The 20,754-nt window shown below is 42.1% G+C and overlaps 1 protein-coding gene across 2 annotated transcripts in view; it reads right to left on the reverse strand.

Annotated features, from left to right (window-relative positions):
- The window catches only part of CLSPN (claspin), a 36,239-nt gene extending 17,686 nt beyond the window's left edge, over positions 1–18,553 (reverse strand). For both annotated transcript variants that reach the window (XM_049878734.1, XM_049878733.1), the window contains exons 1-8: positions 18,415–18,553; positions 10,314–10,422; positions 9,333–9,781; positions 8,215–8,376; positions 7,467–7,538; positions 6,881–6,953; positions 6,232–6,340; positions 2,612–3,177 (exon numbers count right to left, since the gene is read on the reverse strand). In XM_049878734.1, the coding sequence (XP_049734691.1) occupies positions 2,612–3,177; positions 6,232–6,340; positions 6,881–6,953; positions 7,467–7,538; positions 8,215–8,376; positions 9,333–9,781; positions 10,314–10,422; positions 18,415–18,438 (1,564 nt within the window). In that variant the 5' untranslated portion in view covers positions 18,439–18,553. The remainder of the gene's footprint in view (positions 1–2,611; positions 3,178–6,231; positions 6,341–6,880; positions 6,954–7,466; positions 7,539–8,214; positions 8,377–9,332; positions 9,782–10,313; positions 10,423–18,414) is intronic.
- Positions 18,554–20,754: the final 2,201 nt, after the last annotated feature.

Here is a 20,754-nt window from a genome sequence, read left to right on the forward strand (position 1 = left end):
CTAGCACACCTTGACCATAGCACTTACCAGCCAGTAGTATAATGGTCTGTTTGCCTGTCTGTCACTCCTACTAGACTTTAACTGAAAGCAAGGGCTATGTCCTACTTGTACATGTATACAGCACCTGGCAGTGCTAAATAAAAGTTTATTGCATAAGTGAATGAGCTGATACTCACCTTCATGTATATCATGGAACAGGCTGGTCTGGGAGCCCAACTTTCATGTCAAGTATTATTTCTAAAGGAAAATACGTTGAGTTCAAAATAAGTGCCTACTGTGTGGAAACCCTGCTGGCATAGTGGTTGAGAGCTACGGCTGCTAACCAAAAGGTCAGCAGCTCAAAGCCCCGAGGCGCTCCTTGGAAACTCTCTGGGGCAGTTCTACTCTGTCCTACAGGGTCGCTGTGAGTCAGAATCAACTCGACAGCAACAGGTTTTGGTTTATGTTCCAGACACTGTGCTATGGTCCCTGAATAAGCCAAGTGTAATGCTGGAGAAATTATCTAACCTCTCTAAGCCTCATTCTCTTCATTTGCAAAATAACACGTGGGGCTATTAGAATTAACCCAGTGCCCCCGAGTAGCTTCTGACTCAGTGACCCTGTAGGATTAGGTAGAACTGCCCCATAGGGTTTCCAAGGCTGAAATCTTTACGGAAGCAGACTGCCACATCTTTCTCCTGCAGAGTGGATGGTGGGCTCAAACCACCAACCTTCCAGTTAGCAACTGAGCGCTTAACCACTGTGCCACCAGAGCTCCTTATAAGAATTAACAAAGATAACTAATAATGAATCTATCAGTGTCTAGTATACTAGGTACTCAAAAAAAAACGATTCTTCCCTTCCCTATCTTAGTCTGGAAACTATTTCGATAACTTCTAGTTCCATATAACAAAACTTCCCCTCAGTGTTCTGGGCAACAGCTCATTCTCATGCTTCTTTACTAATGGAGCTGTCTCGTTCTGTTCCACACTCCCTTCACCCCCACCTCCTGCTCCGGTCAAACTGACTCACACATCCTCCCAATATGCACCATGCGCAGCTCTTTCTGTCCCTTCCAGGAAAGTCCTTCTCTCCACCTCCAAAAAGTCATCCATTTAATCAACGAAGAGTCAGTGAGCATAGTTTACAGGCCAGATACTGTGGCCGACAGCACTTACCAACAATAAGCTGTTTAATGAAGGAGTCTTGATATAAACAATTACACTAATAGTAGAAGCAGTAGCCACTATTTGAGTGCTTCTTTATGCTATCCATTTGTGTGCATTCTTTCAACATATATTCACTATAATCCTGTGAGCCAGACGGTACTATTTTATCTTTTTGAAAAGATGGTTCAGAGAGGTCAAATAACATATCAAAGTTAAAAAATAAGTAACAAAGTCCAGATTTAAACCCTGTTCTGGCTACAGAGCCAAAGCTTAACCACTAAGCCACGCTGCCTCAACACACAAGAGGGAGCACCCAACTCTATCCAAGAGATGCAGGAAGTTTACCAATGTGGTAATACTTGAGTTCAGTCTTGAAGGCTCATTCATTTATTCCTTCTTCACTAAATATAAATGCCCACAATGTGCCATGCACTGTGGAAGCGCTAGGGTTAAAGTAGGGTACAAGACAGAACAAGATCACTAGTCATAGCATAACAGCAAAAGCAGTGAACAAGTAATTACATACACCTACTCTCCAACTGGGGCCCTGGTGGCGCAGTGGTTAACAGCCTGGCCGCTAACCAAAAGGTCAACAATTCTAATCTACCAGCCGCTCCTTGGAAACACTATGGGGCAGTTCTACACCACCCTAGAGGGTTGCTGTGAGTCAGAATCGACTTGACAGCAACGGGTTTGGTTTTGGTTTACTCTCTAAGCATTCCCTTAACTATTCATTTGGAGTCCCTGGGTAGTCAAATGGTTAAGCACTTGGCTGCTAACCAGAAGGTTGGTGGTTTGAGTCTACCAGAGACACCATGGAAAAAAGGCCTGTCAATCTACTTCTGAAAGATCAACCACTGAAAACCTCATAGAGCACAGTTACACTCTGACATACATGGAGCAGCCATGAGTCTAAATCTACTCTGTGACAAGTGGTTTTGTGTTTTTTTTTTTTTTTTTTTAATGTAACTTATCCTTCATCTGAACTTCCACTGGGCTTCATTCTAAATATTTCTTTTAGCAAACAATACTTTTCCTTTGTCTTCCCATTATTTAACAGTATCTTACATACAGTAGACAGTTTAATATTTGTTGAATGAGTGAAAAAAAGAAGTCAGTTTTGCAGACAATTTACTGAACCAAAATGTTTCTCTTCAGCTGTGATAAACTGAATGTTTTAAAAAAAAAAACTTAATAAGATTTGACACACACCCTCTCAGAACTGCAATGTACCTCTTTTGCATATTGTCTATCTATAAGCTTCCACTTTAGACAAAACTTGGGTCATTCTGACACCCTGCCAAATTTATTAAAATGGGGTTCTACTTGTATCTGGTACATCTGCAGAGTACGACCATGTGTGGGTATCGGTTTCTCCTGTGTTCCCTGTCCTCCACAGTGGCAAATAATTGAAAGCTGTCAGGATAAATTGTGAGGAGATGCCCCACACTTCAAAGGATTACCTCTGTTAGTTTCAGGTTCATCAAGTATCACAAAGGATTCTTCATCAGCACCCAGCCGAGGTTTAATGGAAACATCTACTCCCAGTTGCTTAAGTCTATCCAGAGTGAACCGCCTCGCTTTTTCAGGTGGCACAGCTGCTGCTGATTTTGTTTGCTGCCTGGGCTCTTCCACTCTGCCATCTGCTTCTTCTGTTTTTTTCAGGCCTTCTTCTCCCTCCAGGGCATGAGGTTCAGGTGCCACAAGCCCTCCAGCCTGATACTCCTCACTACCCTCCTTGGTTCCTACGAAGCTGGATTCCTTTTGTTCCACTGAGCTGCCGCCAGAAGCATCAGTTTGCTTCTGTTTCTCCTGAATTTCTGGCTCTTCGCTTCCCACCAAATCCTTACAGCAAGATTCATCTGATCCAGCAGTGTTCTGGGGTTCCTTTAAAGCTGCAAGGAGTGGATTCATTCCCATTTCACATTCTGTGCCTGTCGCCTGCTCAGAACTTTTGCTATGGGAGTCACTGTTCATTTCAGTTGTACTTATGATTTCTTTGTTATGGCCTGGCTGATACTTAAATGACCTAAAGAAGGGAAAATGAGCTGGAGTTGAAAATTATCCTAAATGTGAAACATTCTTTTCCCACAGCACATAATGAATCAATTTTAAGGGAGTGAGGAATCTGAATTTTTTATGCCAGATGTTTGCTATAAAACTGAATGCTTCCCTGAGAACGGGAACCAGACAAGGATGCCCTTTATCACCACTCTTATTCAACATCGTACTTGAAGTCCTAGCCAGGGCAATTAGGCTAGACAAGGAAATAAAGGGTATCCAGATTGGCAAGGAGGAAGTAAAGCTATCAGTATTTGCAGATGACATGATCGTATACATGGAAAACCCTAAGGAATCCTCCAGAAAACTACTGAAACTAATAGAAGAGTTTGGAAGAGTCTCAGGTTATAAAATAAACATACAAAAATCACTTGGATTCCCCTACATCAATAAAAAGAACACTGAAGAGGAAATAACCAAATCAATACCATTCACAGTAGCCCCCAAGAAGGTAAAATACTTAGGAATAAATCTTACCAAGGATGTAAAAGACCTATACAAAGAAAACTATAAAACTCTGCTACAAGAAATTCAAAAGGACATACTTAAGTGGAAGAACATACCCTGCTCATGGATAGGAAGGCTTAACATAGTAAAAATGTCTATTCTACCAAAAGCCATCTATACATATAACGCACTTGCAATCCAAATACCAATGTCATATTTTAAGGGGATAGAGAAACAAATCACTAATTTCATATGGAAGGGAAAGAACCCCCGGATAAGCAAAGCATTACTGAAAAAGAAGAAGAAAGTGGGAGGCCTCACTCTATCTGATTTCAGAACCTATTATACAGCTACAGTAGTCAAAACAGCCTGGTACTGGTACAACAACAGGCACATAGACCAATGGAACAGAATTGAGAACCCAGATATAAATCCATCCATGTATGAGCAGCTGATATTTGACAAAGGACCAGTGTCAGTCAATTGGGGAAATGATAGTCTTTTTAACAAATGGTGCTGGCATAACTGGATATCCATTTGCAAAAGAATGAAACAGGACCCATACCTCACACCATGCACAAAAACTAACTCCAAGTGGATCAAAGACCTAAACATAAAGACTAAAACGATAAAGATCATGGAAGAAAAAATAGGGACAACCCTAGGAGCCCTAATACAGGGCATAAACAGAATACAAAACATTACCAAAAATGATGAAGAGAAACCAGATAACTGGGAGCTCCTAAAAATCAAACACCTATGCTCATCTAAAGACTTCACCAAAAGAGTAAAAAGACCACCTACAGACTGGGAAAGAATATTCAGCTATGACATCTCAGACCAGCGCCTGATCTCTAAAATCTACATGATTCTGTCAAAACTCAACCACAAAAAGACAAGCAACCCAATCAAGAAGTGGGCAAAGGATATGAACACACATTTCACTAAAGAAGATATTCAGGCAGCCAACAGATACATGAGAAAATGCTCCCGATCATTAGCCATTAGAGAAATGCAAATTAAAACTACGATGAGATTCCATCTCACACCAACTAGACTGGCATTAATCCAAAAAACACAAAATAATAAATGTTGGAGAGGCTGCGGAGGGATTGGAACTCTCATACACTGCTGGTGGGATTGTAAAATGGTACAACAACTTTGGAAATCCATCTGGCGTTATCTTAAACAGTTAGAAATAGAACTACCATACAACCCAGAAATCCCACTCCTCGGAATATACCCTAGAGATACAAGAGCCTTCACACAAACAGACATATGCACACCCATGTTTATTGCAGCTCTGTTTACAATAGCAAAAAGCTGGAAGCAACCAAGATGTCTATCAACGGATGAATGGGTAAATAAATTGTGGTATATTCACACAGTGGAATACTACGCATCGATAAAGAACAGTGACGAATCTCTGAAACATTTCATAACGTGGAGGAATCTGGAAGACATTATGCTGAGCGAAATGAGTCAGAGGCAAAAGGACAAATATTGTATAAGACCACTATTATAAGATCTTGAGAAATAGAAAAAACGGAGAACATATACTTTTGTGGTTACAAAGAGGGGAGGGAGGGAGGGAGAGGGTTTTTTATTGATCAATCAGTAGATAAGAACTGCTTTGGGTGAAGGGAAAACAACACACAATACAAGGAAGGTCAGCCTCATTGGACTGGACTAAAAGCAAAGAGGTTTCCGGGATAAAATGAAAGCTTCAAAGGTCAGCGGAGCAGGGGCAGGGGTCTGGGGAACATGGTTTGAGGAGACTTCTAAGTCAACGGGCAAAATAATTCTATTATGAAAACATTCTGCATCCCACTTTGAATTGTGGCGCCTGGGGTCCTAAATGCCAACAAGCGGCCATCTAAGATACATCAGTTGGTCTCAACCCACCTGGAGCAAAGGCAAAGGAAGAACACCAAGGCCACACGACAACTAAGAACCCAAGAGACAGAAAGGGCCACATGAACCAGAGACCTACATTATCCTGAGACCAGAAGAACTAGTTGGTGCCCGGCCACAATCGATGTCTGCCCTGCTAGGGAGCACAACAGACAACTCCTGAGGGAGCAGGAGGCCAATGGGATACAGACCCCAAATTCTCATAAAAAGACCATACCTAATGATATGAATGCGACTAGAGGAATCCCAGAGACAATGCTCCCCAGAACTTCTGATGGCACAGGACAGGAACCATCCCCGAAGACAAATCATCAGGCATGAAAAGGACTGGTCAGCGGGGGGTAGAGAGATGCTGATGAAGAGTGAGCCAATTAAATTAGGTGGACACTGGAGAGTGTGTTGGCAGCTCTTGACTGGAGGGGGGATGGGAAGATAGAGAGAGAGGGAAGATGGCAAAATTGCCACGAAATGAGAGACTGAAAGGGCTGACTCAATAGGGGGAGAGCAAGTGGGAGAAGGGAGTATGATGTATGTAAACCTACATGTGACAGACTGTTTGGAATGCTAAATGTTCACTTGAAGCTTAATAAAAATAAATTAAAAAAAAAAACAAAAACTGAATGCTTATAACATTATAATCACAAGAAAAACGGGTTCTTACTTCAGCAGTGCCATGGCATTTCCCCGGCAAGTGGGTCGGGGTTTACGTTTGAAGAAATCATGAATGGTTTTATTCTCAGGCATATGATATGGAAGATTAAGTGCAGACTCTGTAATATGGAACAAAACAAGTAACTACAAATATTGTACATCGTGAAATGTCACTTCATATACGACTAACCAAACAGTTAACCAAGGCCAGTTAACCAAGGAGCTAGGTATAAAAGCAGCTCCCTGAAGACCAGTGGCTTTTAAACCTGTGGTGAAATTGAAATTATTCAAGAAGTATTTTTAAAATATACATTCTTGGACCCTATTCCAAACTCAATGAATCAGACCTCTGTAGGGCCTGAGAATTTATATATTTGAAAAGCTCCTGAAGGAATTCTGATGCAGCTAATCCATAGACAACCACTAAAAAAAAAGTACTCCTTACCTCCACTATAGTTCTGGAAATACGCTCAGTTTACACTAATATTCCACAGACTTTAGAACAATACCCATTCACCAAGATCAAGTCTAAACTTGATATTATATTCCAAACTCTTATGAGGAGTGTTTAAAAAAAAAAAAATCTCCCACATCCAAATTGAACCTACATAGAAAACACTGTGATTTGCCTTAAAGTTTAGTGTACTGGTTTGCATTACCTCGAATAAGCCGCTGAGTCTCACTATGCAGTTTTTTTAATGCTTCCTTACTTAGCGTGGCTGCCTTCCTTTCCTTAAAGAACACAGAAAGGGAGACTACATTAACGACATTATCCAGAAACACAGATATTCATCCCTCAAGAGTTTGCTCTCTCCAGGAAAAGAGGATGGAGAGAAAACAATAAGCACTAATTGACTCAATACAATATATACTCAAGGGGTTCACTTATTTGCAAGTCTCAGAGAATTAATTCAATCCAATCCATACATGTATCCCCACTATGAACAAAGCAATATGTTGGGTAGCAGGAAAATATTACAATAAACCAAAAACCAAACCCACTTCCATCGAGTCGACTCCGACTCATAGCGACCCTATAGGACAGGGTAGAACACTGCCCAATAGTTTCCAAAAAGCACCTGGCAGATTTGAACTGCCGACCTCTTGGTTTGCAGCCATAGCACTTAACCACTATGCCACCAGGGTTTCCATTACGATAGATAAAATATTTGTCCCCAAGAAGTTCATAATCTCCTGGTGAAGGAGCTCAGAAACTACACGATTACTACGAAGACTTTATTTCACCTTCCTCATGGAGCCTTCTGATAACTCGTTCTCTTCTTCCAATGAATAGAATCCACTTTCCAAAGATGGTTCCTTGTTTTAAAAGAGAAATGATTAGTATGGACAAAAACCAAAGTGAAATAAGATGATGTTTCTCATTCAAAGACTGCTTTTGTACTCCAGCATTCACATCATGCTGCATTAAAAATAAATCAGTAATTATCAAACAGAAATTTTTAAACACACAGCATCCTATAATGCCCAGAAAACAAATGACATGTGTCAAAAAGAGCTGGAACCCTCATTTCTTATATCTCTCTTACATCTTTCCCTAGGAAGGGACAATGATTCCGAAAGAACTAAAGAAAATCCTAGGAAGAACAATTAACACTTCCAGATACTCAGGGAAGCCATGTTTTGACTGATGCCTCTCTTTGATTCCCTTCCAGAAACTCTATAGGGTTAATTTCTTAGAGCCCATAGGACTGTAAAATTTACTTCTTTGCTCTATTATTTACCTGCTTCTTATCACAGGATAAAGGATCTTACTTTCTTTCAACATTCCTAAAAGGGTAATAACAAAATACTCGTTTCCAAACAAGCCAGCATGTCTATCACTTGTACTGCAAGTTTCCAAAATTAACAGCTGAAAACTTAATTGACACATTTTCCTTAAGTTAAAAAAATTAAGGTAGTAACTGTAAACCAAAAGATAACACAAAGGTTAGAAGCAGTTGGTTAGCTCTTATTGCAATCATCCGGTACTTGCCTTGTGCTTTTTTACTTTGTTTTTCACAGCTGCCCTTATTGATTCTAATGACTCTTCATCTTCCAATGGAGAGTTATTTTCCTCCTCCAATCCAGTTTCAAAAAGATCTTTATCCACAAGAAGACAGCCACTGTCATTAAATGGCTGTTTCACACCCTCTTCCTGGATAATGTACAACGGAAGAATAGAATCCAATCATTTTAAAATCCAGTATTTCAAAATATAAGGTAATTTGGATCAGGCCAGAAAAAGCCCATATTTCATCAACAGTTAAGTATATGGCACTCTTGAACATTCTCTATGGTTCCAAAGCCAATTATCCTTTGAAGGGCAAGCTGTGATTTTATGAACTGTCCAAAATTAATAATCAGTAACTATTTTTTTGAAAAGTCAATTAAAAACTAGTTGCCATTGAGTTGGTTCTGACTCATGGTGACCCCATGAGTATCAGAGTAAAACTGTGCTCCACAGGGTTTTCAAAGGCTGTTTTTTCAGACATAGTTGAACAAGCCTTTCTTCCGAAATGGGTGGACTTGGCAGTCAAGCACGTTAACTACAGTAAAACCTGCAAAAGCCAGAACTTGTGTAAGGTAGAAACCAGTCAGAGAAGACCATTAAGACAAGTGACACAAAAGTGGTAAGACTGTACCCTGTCTAAGGTGGAAAATTTGCAAAACCTGGAAAAACAAGGCAGTCCCATCCAATTCTGGCTCTCACAGGCTTCACTGTATTTGTACCACCCAGGGACTCCAAATACTTATTAACTAGTTTATAAAACTTGAGGATTTTTTTTCTGGTTAGCAGACAAGACCTCTGACTGACGGATGCATGAAAAATCCTCCTTTGAAATTTAATTTTCATCTGTTCAGAAGCAGTGAAGTTTACTCCATGTGTTTACAAAGAAAATCAGAAACTCATTTTTTTGGAGGTGTCCTCTGCATATCCAATATGGAGAATGAGACCAACAAGTTTTAAATCACATACCCCGTTAGTCCCAAAGCAAAGCAGTCAATTCAAAGCTCTATTCTGAGTTCAGGAACAATCTCAAGAACTAAAAGCAAAATATTTCTAAAACGTTAATCTGCCTTAGAAAAAGCAAACTATTCTTTAAAACGTACCTCATTTTTTGTTTCCTTCTTTTTTAGCTGCCTAATTTTTTCCATCTTTCTTTCCTCTTTCTCAAGTCTTCTCTTTGATTTTACTTTTGCTTTCCCCCCAGTTCCTTCTTTATCATGTATGGCTTTTTTGGAAATCTTTCTGTCAACTGTAAAGTCCACAGACTTTTCAGATTGGAGATCCAGCTCTAAGCAAGGTGTCGCTTGGGTTTCAAGATGTTTCTGATATAAAGACCCCTCAACGTCACTCTCATCACTGTCGGCCAGAGTTTTGTAAATTCTTCTGATGTTTCCATGTTTGCCAGCATGTAAGTTCTCTTTATCTTCCTCCTCTGCATTGTCATAGGCCGTTTTCTCTGGAGAGGCATTTATGTCCTCGGTTTCAGAATCACTGTCTTGTAGCACCTTCCTGCTTTTTAATTTCTTACTCACAAAAATCTCTTCATCTGAATCTGAAGGAAACACAATTTAAAAAAAAATTTATACAATCATTTAGCCTAGCTCTTTGTCACCCTACTCCTCAAAAAGATATTGTTATACAAGTGAGTAGCACATGTGAAATTCTGTAACAACAAAGAAATGATTGCAGTAAAGCAAATCTAAAAATACATTTTGAAAACATTTTCTCTGGAAAAAAATGTCTCTTACTGAGAAATGTAATTATATATATATTTACAATGTGGAAAGTTGGTCTAATCCTTCCAACAGGTGTTAAAAATCCTTTTATTAACCAACCAGGAGGAATGCATTCACCCAGGCAATGTTGTAACTTCTAGACATTTTATACATTCAATAATATAAAAAAAATGGCTATTTTCAAAAATGTACACAAACCGTTAATTTGCTCTTATAATAAATAAAACAAATACGATTAGGACATAAGTAATTTGATAAATCAAGAAAATAGCAAAATTAATCCAATTCTTTTACAACACAGGCTCTCACATTCTATTCCTAAAGATAGAAGTACTGAATATTACAAACCTCGTTCACTCAAGGCCCCAGTTGTTTCACAGCTGCCTTGTCCACTGTCTGAAGGACTATTTGCTTCTTCTTGTGAAATGAGTTTTAGATCATTGATTTCTAGGTGAACCTAGAAAATGTGAATATACTTTGTATTAACCAACAGGTGACAGAATGCTCCACACACATGATGCAAAAACCATCAAGGAATCATCAGGAAGGAAATAAGGAAGGAACTAATACGATGGTTCAATGAAGGGATGACATTAAGAGTTACTAGACAAAAAACAAAAATTCATTGGTCAGCTTTGGGGGATGCTACACCAACTGGTGGCACAGTGGTTAAGCACTCTGCTAACCAAAAGGTCACCAGCCGCTCCGAGGGAAAAAAATGTGGCAGTCTGCTTCCTTAAAGATTACAGCCTTAGGAACCCTACGAGGCAGTTCTACTCTGTCCTAAACGGTCACTACGAGTTGGAATGGACTCAACAGTAATGAGTTTTTGGCTTATAGAACCAACAATTTACTTTGAATAATTGTAAAAAAAGAAAAGAAAAGAATCAAGCATGTATTATGCTTTCCTTTGTGAACTGTTCCTCAGCGTACCCAAATGACTGATGAGGGAAATTTCTCTTTAAAGAAATAGCTAATCAATGAAGAAGAAATAATAGAGTTAGACCATCAGAATTTTAGCAACCTAAAATCAAGTAACAGACCTAGGCAATGATCAATGGCTGCTAACATCACGAAAAGAGAAACAACCAGTCATTATGTGCCACCTGACAGAAGTACCCAACACCAGGTATGAAGCATTCTTGCCAAAACAATCAAATCTGAGTCTGACCAGATCTAGAGAATCTGTTTCTAGATCTAACTGCCCATTTGCAGGAGACAGAGGTATATGTTAACTAACACCACAGAGATGGAATTCAGAATGTGGGAAACTCTACAAAACAAACTATATGGTTTCTCTAATAAATTGCAAGAAAAAAAGAGAGGAAGGGGAACCTATATATTAGTGTTAAGACACATAACAAAAAATAATGAAATTAATCTAATCCACTTACAACACGGGCTCTTGTATTATATTCCTGAAATTAAAAGTACTGAATATTACAAACCTCTTTCACTCAAGGTCCCAATTATTTCACAACTGCACAGCAATATACAGACTTTGGATTCTGATTTTTTTTAAAAGTACTGAAAAAAATGTATGCGTCAAATCTGAACACTGACTTCTCGTCGTGTGCCACTGAGTTGATTTTGACTCAGTGACCTTATAGGACAGAGCAGAACTACCCCATAGGGTTTCCTAGCAGAAACCTTTACAGGAGCAAATTGCCATGTCTTTTTTCTCTTGAAGCCCCTGGTGAGTTCAAACCACTGACCTTTCTGTTAACAGCCAAGCGCTTAACCATTCTGCCACTGGGGCTCCTTGAACATTGACTGCTGTTTTAGGTGGCATCGAGTCAGTTCTGGTTCATAGCAGCCCTATGTACAAAAGAACAAAACACTGCCTGGTCCTGCACCATCCTCACAATCGTTATGCTTGAGCCCAATGTTGCAATCACTGTGTCAATGCATCTAGTTGAGGGTCTTTCTCTCACTGATTAAACCAAAAACCACACCCACTGCCGTTGAGTCAATTCCAACTCATAGAGACCCTACAGGACAGAGTAGAATTGCCCCATAGGGTTTCCAAGAAACAGCTGGTGGATTGGAACTGCTGACCTTTTGGTTAACAGCTAAGCTCTTAACCACTACACCACTCACACTAACTAGCTATTTAATAAACCAAAAACCCAACCAAACCCATTGCCATCCAGTCGATTCCGACTCATAGAGACCCTACAGGACAGAGTAGAACTGCTCCACAGAGTTTCCAAGAAGCACCTGGTGGATTTGAACTGCCGACCCTTTGGTTAGCAGCTGTAGCACTTAACCGCTATGCCACCAGAGTTTCCAGCTATTTAATATTGAGCAGTAATTCTAAATTTTTTAGGTGTGGTAATAGTTTTGTGGTTGTTTTTTAGGAAGCTATTATTTCTTAGAGATGCATACAGAAATATTTGTGGATGAAATGATATCAAGGATTTGCTTCCAAATAATCTAGTTAAGCGGAGGGAGTGGGTGAGGGTACAGATGAAACAAGACTGACCACGATCGGATAACTGAAGTTAAGTGATGGGTTCATTATACCAATCTCTCTATGCTTGTCTAGGTTGAAAAATTTCCAAATAAAACATTTAAAAAAGTCACAAATAAAAAACCCCAAGGAGTTTAAACACAGAAGAAAACATTCTTTGATGTTTATGAGGGTGGAGAGGGAAGGAAAGGGGAATTCACTATCTAGATAGTAGACAAGAATCATCTTAAGTGAAGGGAAGGACAACACACAATACAGGGGAAGTAAACACAACTGGACTAAACCAAAAGCTAAGAAGTTTCCTGAACACAACCAAACACTTCGAGGGACAGAGTAGCAGGGGCGGGGGCCTGGGAACCATCATTTCGGGGGCATCTAGGTCAACTGGTATAACAAAGTTTATTAAGAAAACATTCTGCATCCCACTTTGGTGAGTGGTGTCAGGGGTCTTAAAAGCTTGTGATCTGCCATATAACATGTATCATTTGGTCCCAACCCACATGGAGCAAAGGAGAATGAAGAACACCAAAGACACAAGGAAAATATTAGCCCAAGACACAAAAGGGCCACATCAACCAGAGACTCCATCAGCCTGAGACCAGAAGAACTAGATGGTGCCTGGCTACCACCAATGACCACCCTGACAGGGAATACAACAGAGAGTCCCTGATGGAGCAGGAGAAGAGTGTGGAGCAGAACTCAAATTCATATAAAAAGACCAGACTTAATGGCCTGACTAAGACTGGAGGAACCCCCAAAGCTATGGTCCCTGGATGCTCTGTTAACCCAGAACTAAAATCATTCCTGAAGTCCACTGTTCAAAGATTAGATTGGACTACAAAACATAAAATAATACTCCTGAAGCACATGCTTCTTAGTTCAAGCAGATAGATGAGACCAAATGGGTAGCTCCTGTCTGGAGGCAGGATGAGAAGGCAGGAAGGACAGGAGCTGGAGCTGGTTGGAGGGACACGGGAAACCAGGGGTGGAAAGGGGGAGTGTGCTGTCACATTATAGGGGTTGCAGCTAGTGTCACATAACAATATGTGTATAAATTTTTTGTATGACAAATGAACTTGAGCTGTAAACTTTCACTTAAAGCACAATAACAAGATAAGAAAATAAAATGTTGGTCATGAGAGAAATGAAAAAACCTAAGGAGGAGTATGTTAGGTGACTTGGCCAGTTAATGACAAGGCTGACCCTAGATGTCAGGTCTCCTACCTCCTTAGTGTTCTCAGGGCACTGAATCAGAAGTTTCTTAACCCAAAAATACCAAACCCACTGCCCTCAAGTCGATACCAACTCATAGTGACCCCCCAGGGTTTCTAAGGCTGTAAATCTCTAGGAAAGCAGACTGCCACATCTTTCTCCCACGGAGCCACTGGTGGTTTCCAACCACCAACCAGCTGATCACTTTAACCACTGCACCATCAGGGCCCCTAAGTTTCTTAATAAGGGGTAAATTTTAACATCTGTCATGTAACAGGACTAAAGCCCTGACTCTGGTATTGATTTGAATGCTTGGTAGAAGTATCCAAATCATAACAAAAAATAACAAAATACCGAGGCGTATTAGTTACATGCTGTGGATTCTCTGAAGGATCCAAGGTGGTTGGATTATTTCCATTTGCCAATGCAGAAACTGTGTTTGGGTAAGCACACAGCTTAATACATGGTGATGTATTAATCACTTTTCCGTTCTAGGCAACTTCCAGCAGTATCAGCAAGTCTAAGGCAGGGCCAGAAATAGGATAAGGCAAGGGGCTGCCAAAAAACTCAGTACCCACCCGCCCAAAAAATCCATTGCCGTTGGGTTGATTCTGGCTCATAGGGACCCTACAGGACAGAGCAGAATTGCCCCACAGGATTTCCAAGGCTGTAAATCTCTACAGAAGCAGACTGCCACATCTTCCTCCTGCAGAGTAACTAGTGAGTTTGAACAGCTAATAAAAAAAAAAAAAAAACTCTCAGTAATCAAGATAAATAATATTTTAATGCATAAAATACTTAAAAAAAAAAAATCAAATTGGCAAACTACGGCTCCTGGGCCAGCCACCTGTATTGGAACCAGAGTCATGATTAGGTGAAGTGAGTCAGGCAAAGTCCTGCAAGTTGAGTCGGATTTTGTTTTTATTTAAAATGTTGATATTTTGTTCAATGTCAAATCATGGAATTTTATGCATTAGTTTCTTTTCCTTTTTTTAAAACATTGCATTAAAAATGTTTGTTTTGCAATAAAGATCATGGAAGAAAAAATAGGGACAACCTTAGGAGCCCTAATACAAGGCATAAACAGAATACAAAACATTACCAAAAATGACGAAGAGAAACCAGATAACTGGGAGCTCCTAAAAATCAAACACCTATGCTCATCTAAAGACTTCACCAAAAGAGTAAAAAGACCACCTACAGACTGGGAAAGAATATTCAGCTATGACATCTCCGACCAGCGCCTGATCTCTAAAATCTATATGATTCTGTCAAAACTCAACCACAAAAAGACAAGCAACCCAATCAAGAAGTGGCCAAAGGATATGAACACTCACTTCACTAAAGATATTCAGGCAGCTAACAGATACATGAGAAAATGCTCTCGATCATTAGCCATTAGAGAAATGCAAATTAAAACCACGATGAGATTCCATCTCACTCCAACAAGGCTGGCATTAATCCAAAAAACACAAAATAATAAATGTTGGAGAGGCTGCGGAGAGATTGGAACTCTCATACACTGCTGGTGGGAATGTAAAATGGTACAACCACTTTGGAAATCTATCTGGCGTTATCTTAAACAGTTAGAAATAGAACTACCATACAACCCAGAAATCCCACTCCTCGGAATATACCCTAGAGAAATAAGAGCCTTCACACAAACAGACATATGCACACCCATGTTTATTGCAGCTCTGTTTACAATAGCAAAAAGCTGGAGGCAACCAAGGTGTCCATCAACGGATGAATGGGTAAATAAATTGTGGTATATTCACACAATGGAATATTACGCATCGATAAAGAACAGTGACGAATCTGTCAAACATTTCATAACATGGAGGAACCTGGAAGGCATTATGCTGAGCGAAATTAGTCAGAGGCAAAAGGACAAATATTGTATAAGACCACTATTATAAGATCTTGAGAAATAGTATAAACTGAGAAGAACACATACTTTTGTGGTTACAAGGGGGGGAGGGAGGGAGGGTGGGAGAGGGTTTTTTATTGATTAATTAGTAGATAAGAACTGCTTTAGGTGAAGGGAAGGACAACACTCAATACACGGAAGGTCAGCTCAATTGGACTGGACCAAAAGCAAAGAAGTTTCCAGGATAAAATGAATGCTTCAAAGGTCAGCGGAGCAAGGGCGGGGGTTTTGGGACCATGGTTTAAGGGGACTTCTAAGTCAATTGGCAAAATAATTCTATTATGAAAACATTCTGCATGCCACTTTGAAATGTGGCGTCTGGGGTCTTAAATGCTAACAAGCGGCCATCTAAGATGCATCAATTGGTCTCAACCCACCTGGAGCAAAGGAAAATGAAGAACACCAAGGTCACACGACAACTAAGAGCCCAAGAGACAGAAAGGGCCACATGAACCAGAGACCTACATCATCCTGGGACCAGAAGAACTAGTTGGTGCCCGGCCACAATCGATGACTGCCCTGACAGGGAGCACAGCGGAGAACCCCTGAGGGAGCAGGAGATCAGTGGGATGCAGACCCCAAATTCTCATTAAAAGACCATACTTAATGGTCTGACTGAGACTAGAGGAATCCCGGCGGTCACGGTCCCCAAACCTTCTGTTGGCACAGGATAGGAACCATCCCTGAAGACCACTCATCAGACATGAAAGGGACTGGACAGTGGGTGGGAGAGAGATGCTGATGAAGAGTGAGCTAATTATATCAGGTGGACACTTGAGACTGTGTTGGCATCTCCTGTCTGGAGGGGCGATGGGGGATAGAGAGAGTTGGAAGCTGGCGAAATTGTCACGAAAGGAGAGACTGGAAGGGCTGACTCATTAGGGGGAGAGCAGGTGGGAGTATGGAGTAAGATGTATATAAACTTATATGTGACAGTCTGAGTTGATTTGTAAACGTTCACTTGAAGCTCAGTAAAAGTTAATAAAAAAACTATTATTTGTTTTGCATTGATAAAGAACAATGATGAATACATGGAACATTTCATAACATGGAGGAATCTGGAAGGCATTATGCTGAGTGAAATTAGTCAGTTGCAAAAGGACAAATATTGTATGAGACCACTATTATAAGAACTCGAAAAATAGTTTAAACAAAGAAGAAAATATTCTTTGATGGTTGTGAGAGTGGGGAGGGAAGGAGAGAGAGGGGTATTCACTATTAGATAGTAGACAAGAAGTATTTTAGGTGAAGGGTAAGACAACACACAATACAGGAGAGGTCAGCACAACTGTACTAAACCAAAAGCAAAGAAGTTTCCTGCATAAACTGAACACTTCGAAGGCCAGCGTAGCAGGCGCGGGGGTTTGGGGACCATGGTTTCAGGGGACATCTAGGTCAACTGACATAATAAAATCTATTAAGGAAACATTCCGCATCCCACTTTGGAGAGTGGCGTCTGGGCTTTTAAACACTAGCAAGCAGCCATCTACCATGCATCCATTGGCCTCAACCCACCTGGAGCAAAGGAGAATGAAGAACACCAAAGACACAACATAATTATAAGCCCAAGAGACAGAAAGGGCCACATAAGCCAGAGGCTACCTCAGCCTGAGACCAGAAGAACTGGATGGTGCCAAGCTACAAGCGATCACTGCCCTGACAGGGAACGCAACAGAGAACCCCTGATGGAGCAGGAGAGCAATGGGATGCAGACCTCAAATTCTCATAAAAAGACCAGACTTTATGGTCTGACTGAGACTAGAAGGATGCCAGAGGTCATGGTTCCCAGACTTTGTTAGCACAAGACAAGAACCATTCCCAAAGCCAACTCTTCACATAGGGATTGGACTGGACCATGGGACAGAAAATAATACTGGTGAGGAGTGAGCTTCTTGGATCAGGTAGACACATGAGAATATGTGGGCAGTTCCTGTCTGGAACGGAGATGAGAGAGCAGAGGGGGTCAGAAGCTGGCTGAATGGACACGAAAATAGACAGTGGAGCCAAGTAGTGTGCTGTCTCATTAGGGGGAGAGCAACTAGGAGTATAAAGCAAGGTGTATATAAATTTTTGTATCAGAGACTGACTTGATTTGCAAACTTTCACTTAAAGCACAAAAAAAATTTTTTTAAAAGAACCACCACACACACACAAATATATACACATATACTTTGTTTTGACTGCTGAGTTTGTTGGCGCCCCCTTAAATTGTGCACCCAAGATGTGTCCCTCACCCTAGTCTCGGTCCCAGAAAAGAATACACTGGTCAGAAGACCAAAGTGGTTTCCTTCCACACCCAACTTCGCCGGCTACCAGACGGGTTACTTCCTCGCTTTGGGATCAGTCGGAAAAGGAAGGGGTCAGAGCGCATGACATCAATGGCCCCTTCCGGATCCACTCTTACTCCCCAACACCCGGTCCCCCGCCTGTATTTATCGACAATTCTGCCCGGCACCCGAGCGGCTCCTACGGCCTGGGGCTTCCTTTCTTTTGGGACGCTGTAGGAGGAAGGGGTCCTGCAGCAGGAAACGCGCCAAAGGGGAGGGCAGGTGTGACCGACGGGATGAGGAGGGGCTCGGCGGCTGGCAGCGCGCGCCGCAAAGAGCAGGAGCAACACAGCCAGGAGAGCCAAAGCGCGGGAGCCCCAGCACCCCGACGGCGAAGCCCCGAGCCCTCCGGGTAGTGTCCGCCGGGCAGCCCGGGCTGGAGCGGTGCACGCCGGGAACTGTAGTCCTCGGTCCCTGGGCAAGCCGCCCTCGCCGGTCTCTCGCCCTGTCCGACCCCTAGATGCCGGGCATCCGCAGCTCGGGTTTGAGGGATGTGCCTCTGCTCACCTCAGAAACCACCTCGCCCGTCATGATTTCTGCTCGCCAGGGCTCTGCCTGCCTCCTGTTCCCTCAGCCTGGGTTCTGCCGCTCCCGCCGCCTCCAGCTCCGCAGAGCCGTTCGTTCTTTCGCGCCCAGCCGGCGTGGAGGCCCCACCCCCGATGATTTACACCAATCCAAAGGAGGCTTTCTAACTGAGGCCCGCCTCCTCGACCCCACTCCATCCTACCTATCACGAAGCGCCTTCCGGCAGGCTCCACAGTATAATCTGAGTTTGGTTGGCGGGTCCTGGCTGTTGTCAGCTGAGGCTGTGGGAGGCCCGAGCTTCGCTGGGTGCGGGGGTCGGGGTCTCTGGCTTTGCAAGAAGGTACCACGCGAGTGGTGGTCTTTGATCTTTGGCCCCTGCCAGGACTCGGCAGCTCCCATCTAGCGCAATCTGAGGAGTGAGCCCTCTAGGCCGGAATTGAACTAGGAGAGGGCTCCTAGGCACCTGGGATTGTCCTGTACCTGATCTTTTCAGGGGGAGTCCCAGGACCCCCATGGTGATTTTCTCCAGTAACTCCATCCAGAACAGCAAGATCTTGCCTGCCCCTTCTTGTACATGACACACTATTGAACATCAAAAAAGAAAAAGCTTTGTGGATTGCTCAGATACAGAATAATACCCTTGGTTGCTTGTTAGCTGCTATGGAGTCGCCCTGACTCATGGCAACCCTCTGCATAACATATTAATGCTGCCTAGTCCCGTGCCACCTCTGTGTGACCCATAAGGTTTTCACCGGTTGATTTTTGGAAGTAGATCGCCAGGCCTTTCTTCCTAGTCCATCTTAGTCCAGAAGCTCCATTGAAACCTGTTCAGCATCATGTGTTGTGTGCTGTGGAGTGGATTCTGACTCATAGTGACCCTATAGGACAGAGTGTTGTTAGGTGCCATCGAGTCAGCTCTGACTCATAGCGACCTATGTACACTGAAGGAAACACTGTCTGGTCCTGCACCATCCTCACAATCGTTATTCTTGAGCCAATTGTTGCAGCCACTGCGTCAGTCCATCTCGTTGAGGGTCTTCCTCTTTTTCGATGACCTTCTACTTTACTAAGTACGATGTCCTTCTCCAGGAATCGGTCCCTCCTGATAACACGTCCAAAGTATGAAGATGTAGTCTCACCATCCTTGCTTCTAAGGAGCGTTCTGGCTGTACTTCCGAGACAGGTTTGTTTGTTCTTCTGGCGGTCCGTGGTATATTCAATATTCTCCAATACCACAATTCAAAAGCATCAGTTCTTCTTTGGTCTTCCTTATTCATTGTCCAGCTTTTGCATGCATATGATGCAATTGAAAATACATCAGTCGATTGAAAATAGATGCACATACTAATTACATGTAACCAATCACCTCATGAAATTAGTTGTCTTGATTTGGGAGCTTAGGGCCATGGTCTCGTGGGACAATCCAGTATCCATAGGACAGAGTAGAACTACCCTAAAGCATTCCCAAGGCTGTAATCTTTATGGAAGCAGATTGCCAGGTCTTTTCTGCCTCCAGAGTGGCTGGTGGGTTCAAACTGGTGACCTTTCATTTAGCAGCTGAACACTTCAACCATTGTGTCACCAGGGCTTCTTGTTCAGCATCATAGAAACACACAAGACTCCATGAAGAGATGGATGGTTGCCGCACGTGGAAACCATTGGCCAGAATCAAAACCGGGTCTCCTGCATGGAAGGTGAGAATTCTACCACCAAACCACCAATGCCCCCTTATCCTTAGTTAAAAACCAGATCAGTTGCTGTTGAGTGGATTCTGACTCATGGTAACCCCATGCGTGTTAGAGTAGAACTGTGCTCCATAGGTTTTTCAGTGGCTGATTTTTTTGGAAGTAGATTGCCAGGCCTTTCTTCCAAGGTGACTCGGAGTGAACTTGAACCATCAACATTTGGTTAGCAGCAAACGTGTTAACTTTTTGCACCACCCAGGGACTCCTGTCCTTGGCTAGACCTCAAAAAATTTTATTTGAGGTTAATTTGAGGATGCATAAACACTCATCTCACTCCTAAAGGGCCTTCTACCTTTGGACAAGGCAGGAAAAAGAATAAAAGCTCTGAAGACAGTCTAATCCCAGACAATTTTAATACCAGCTTTGCCACTGTGCTGGTTATTATTTTTTTGACCTTCCATGTCCGTTCTCTAACCTTTCTTTGACCTGCTCTATGTCCAGCAAGGCTGACCTCTCCCGACTGCATTACTTCAGCTCCCTTGCCCTTTGACTTCAGGTTGGGTTAGGCCACCGGAAGTCACTCAGAGGAGATCAGAGGGCACCAGGAAAGAAAGTTCAGGGTATTTACCACCTCCAC

The sequence above is a fragment of the Elephas maximus genome, chromosome 3 (assembly GCF_024166365.1).
Source record: "Elephas maximus indicus isolate mEleMax1 chromosome 3, mEleMax1 primary haplotype, whole genome shotgun sequence".
Lineage (NCBI taxonomy): Eukaryota > Metazoa > Chordata > Mammalia > Proboscidea > Elephantidae > Elephas > Elephas maximus.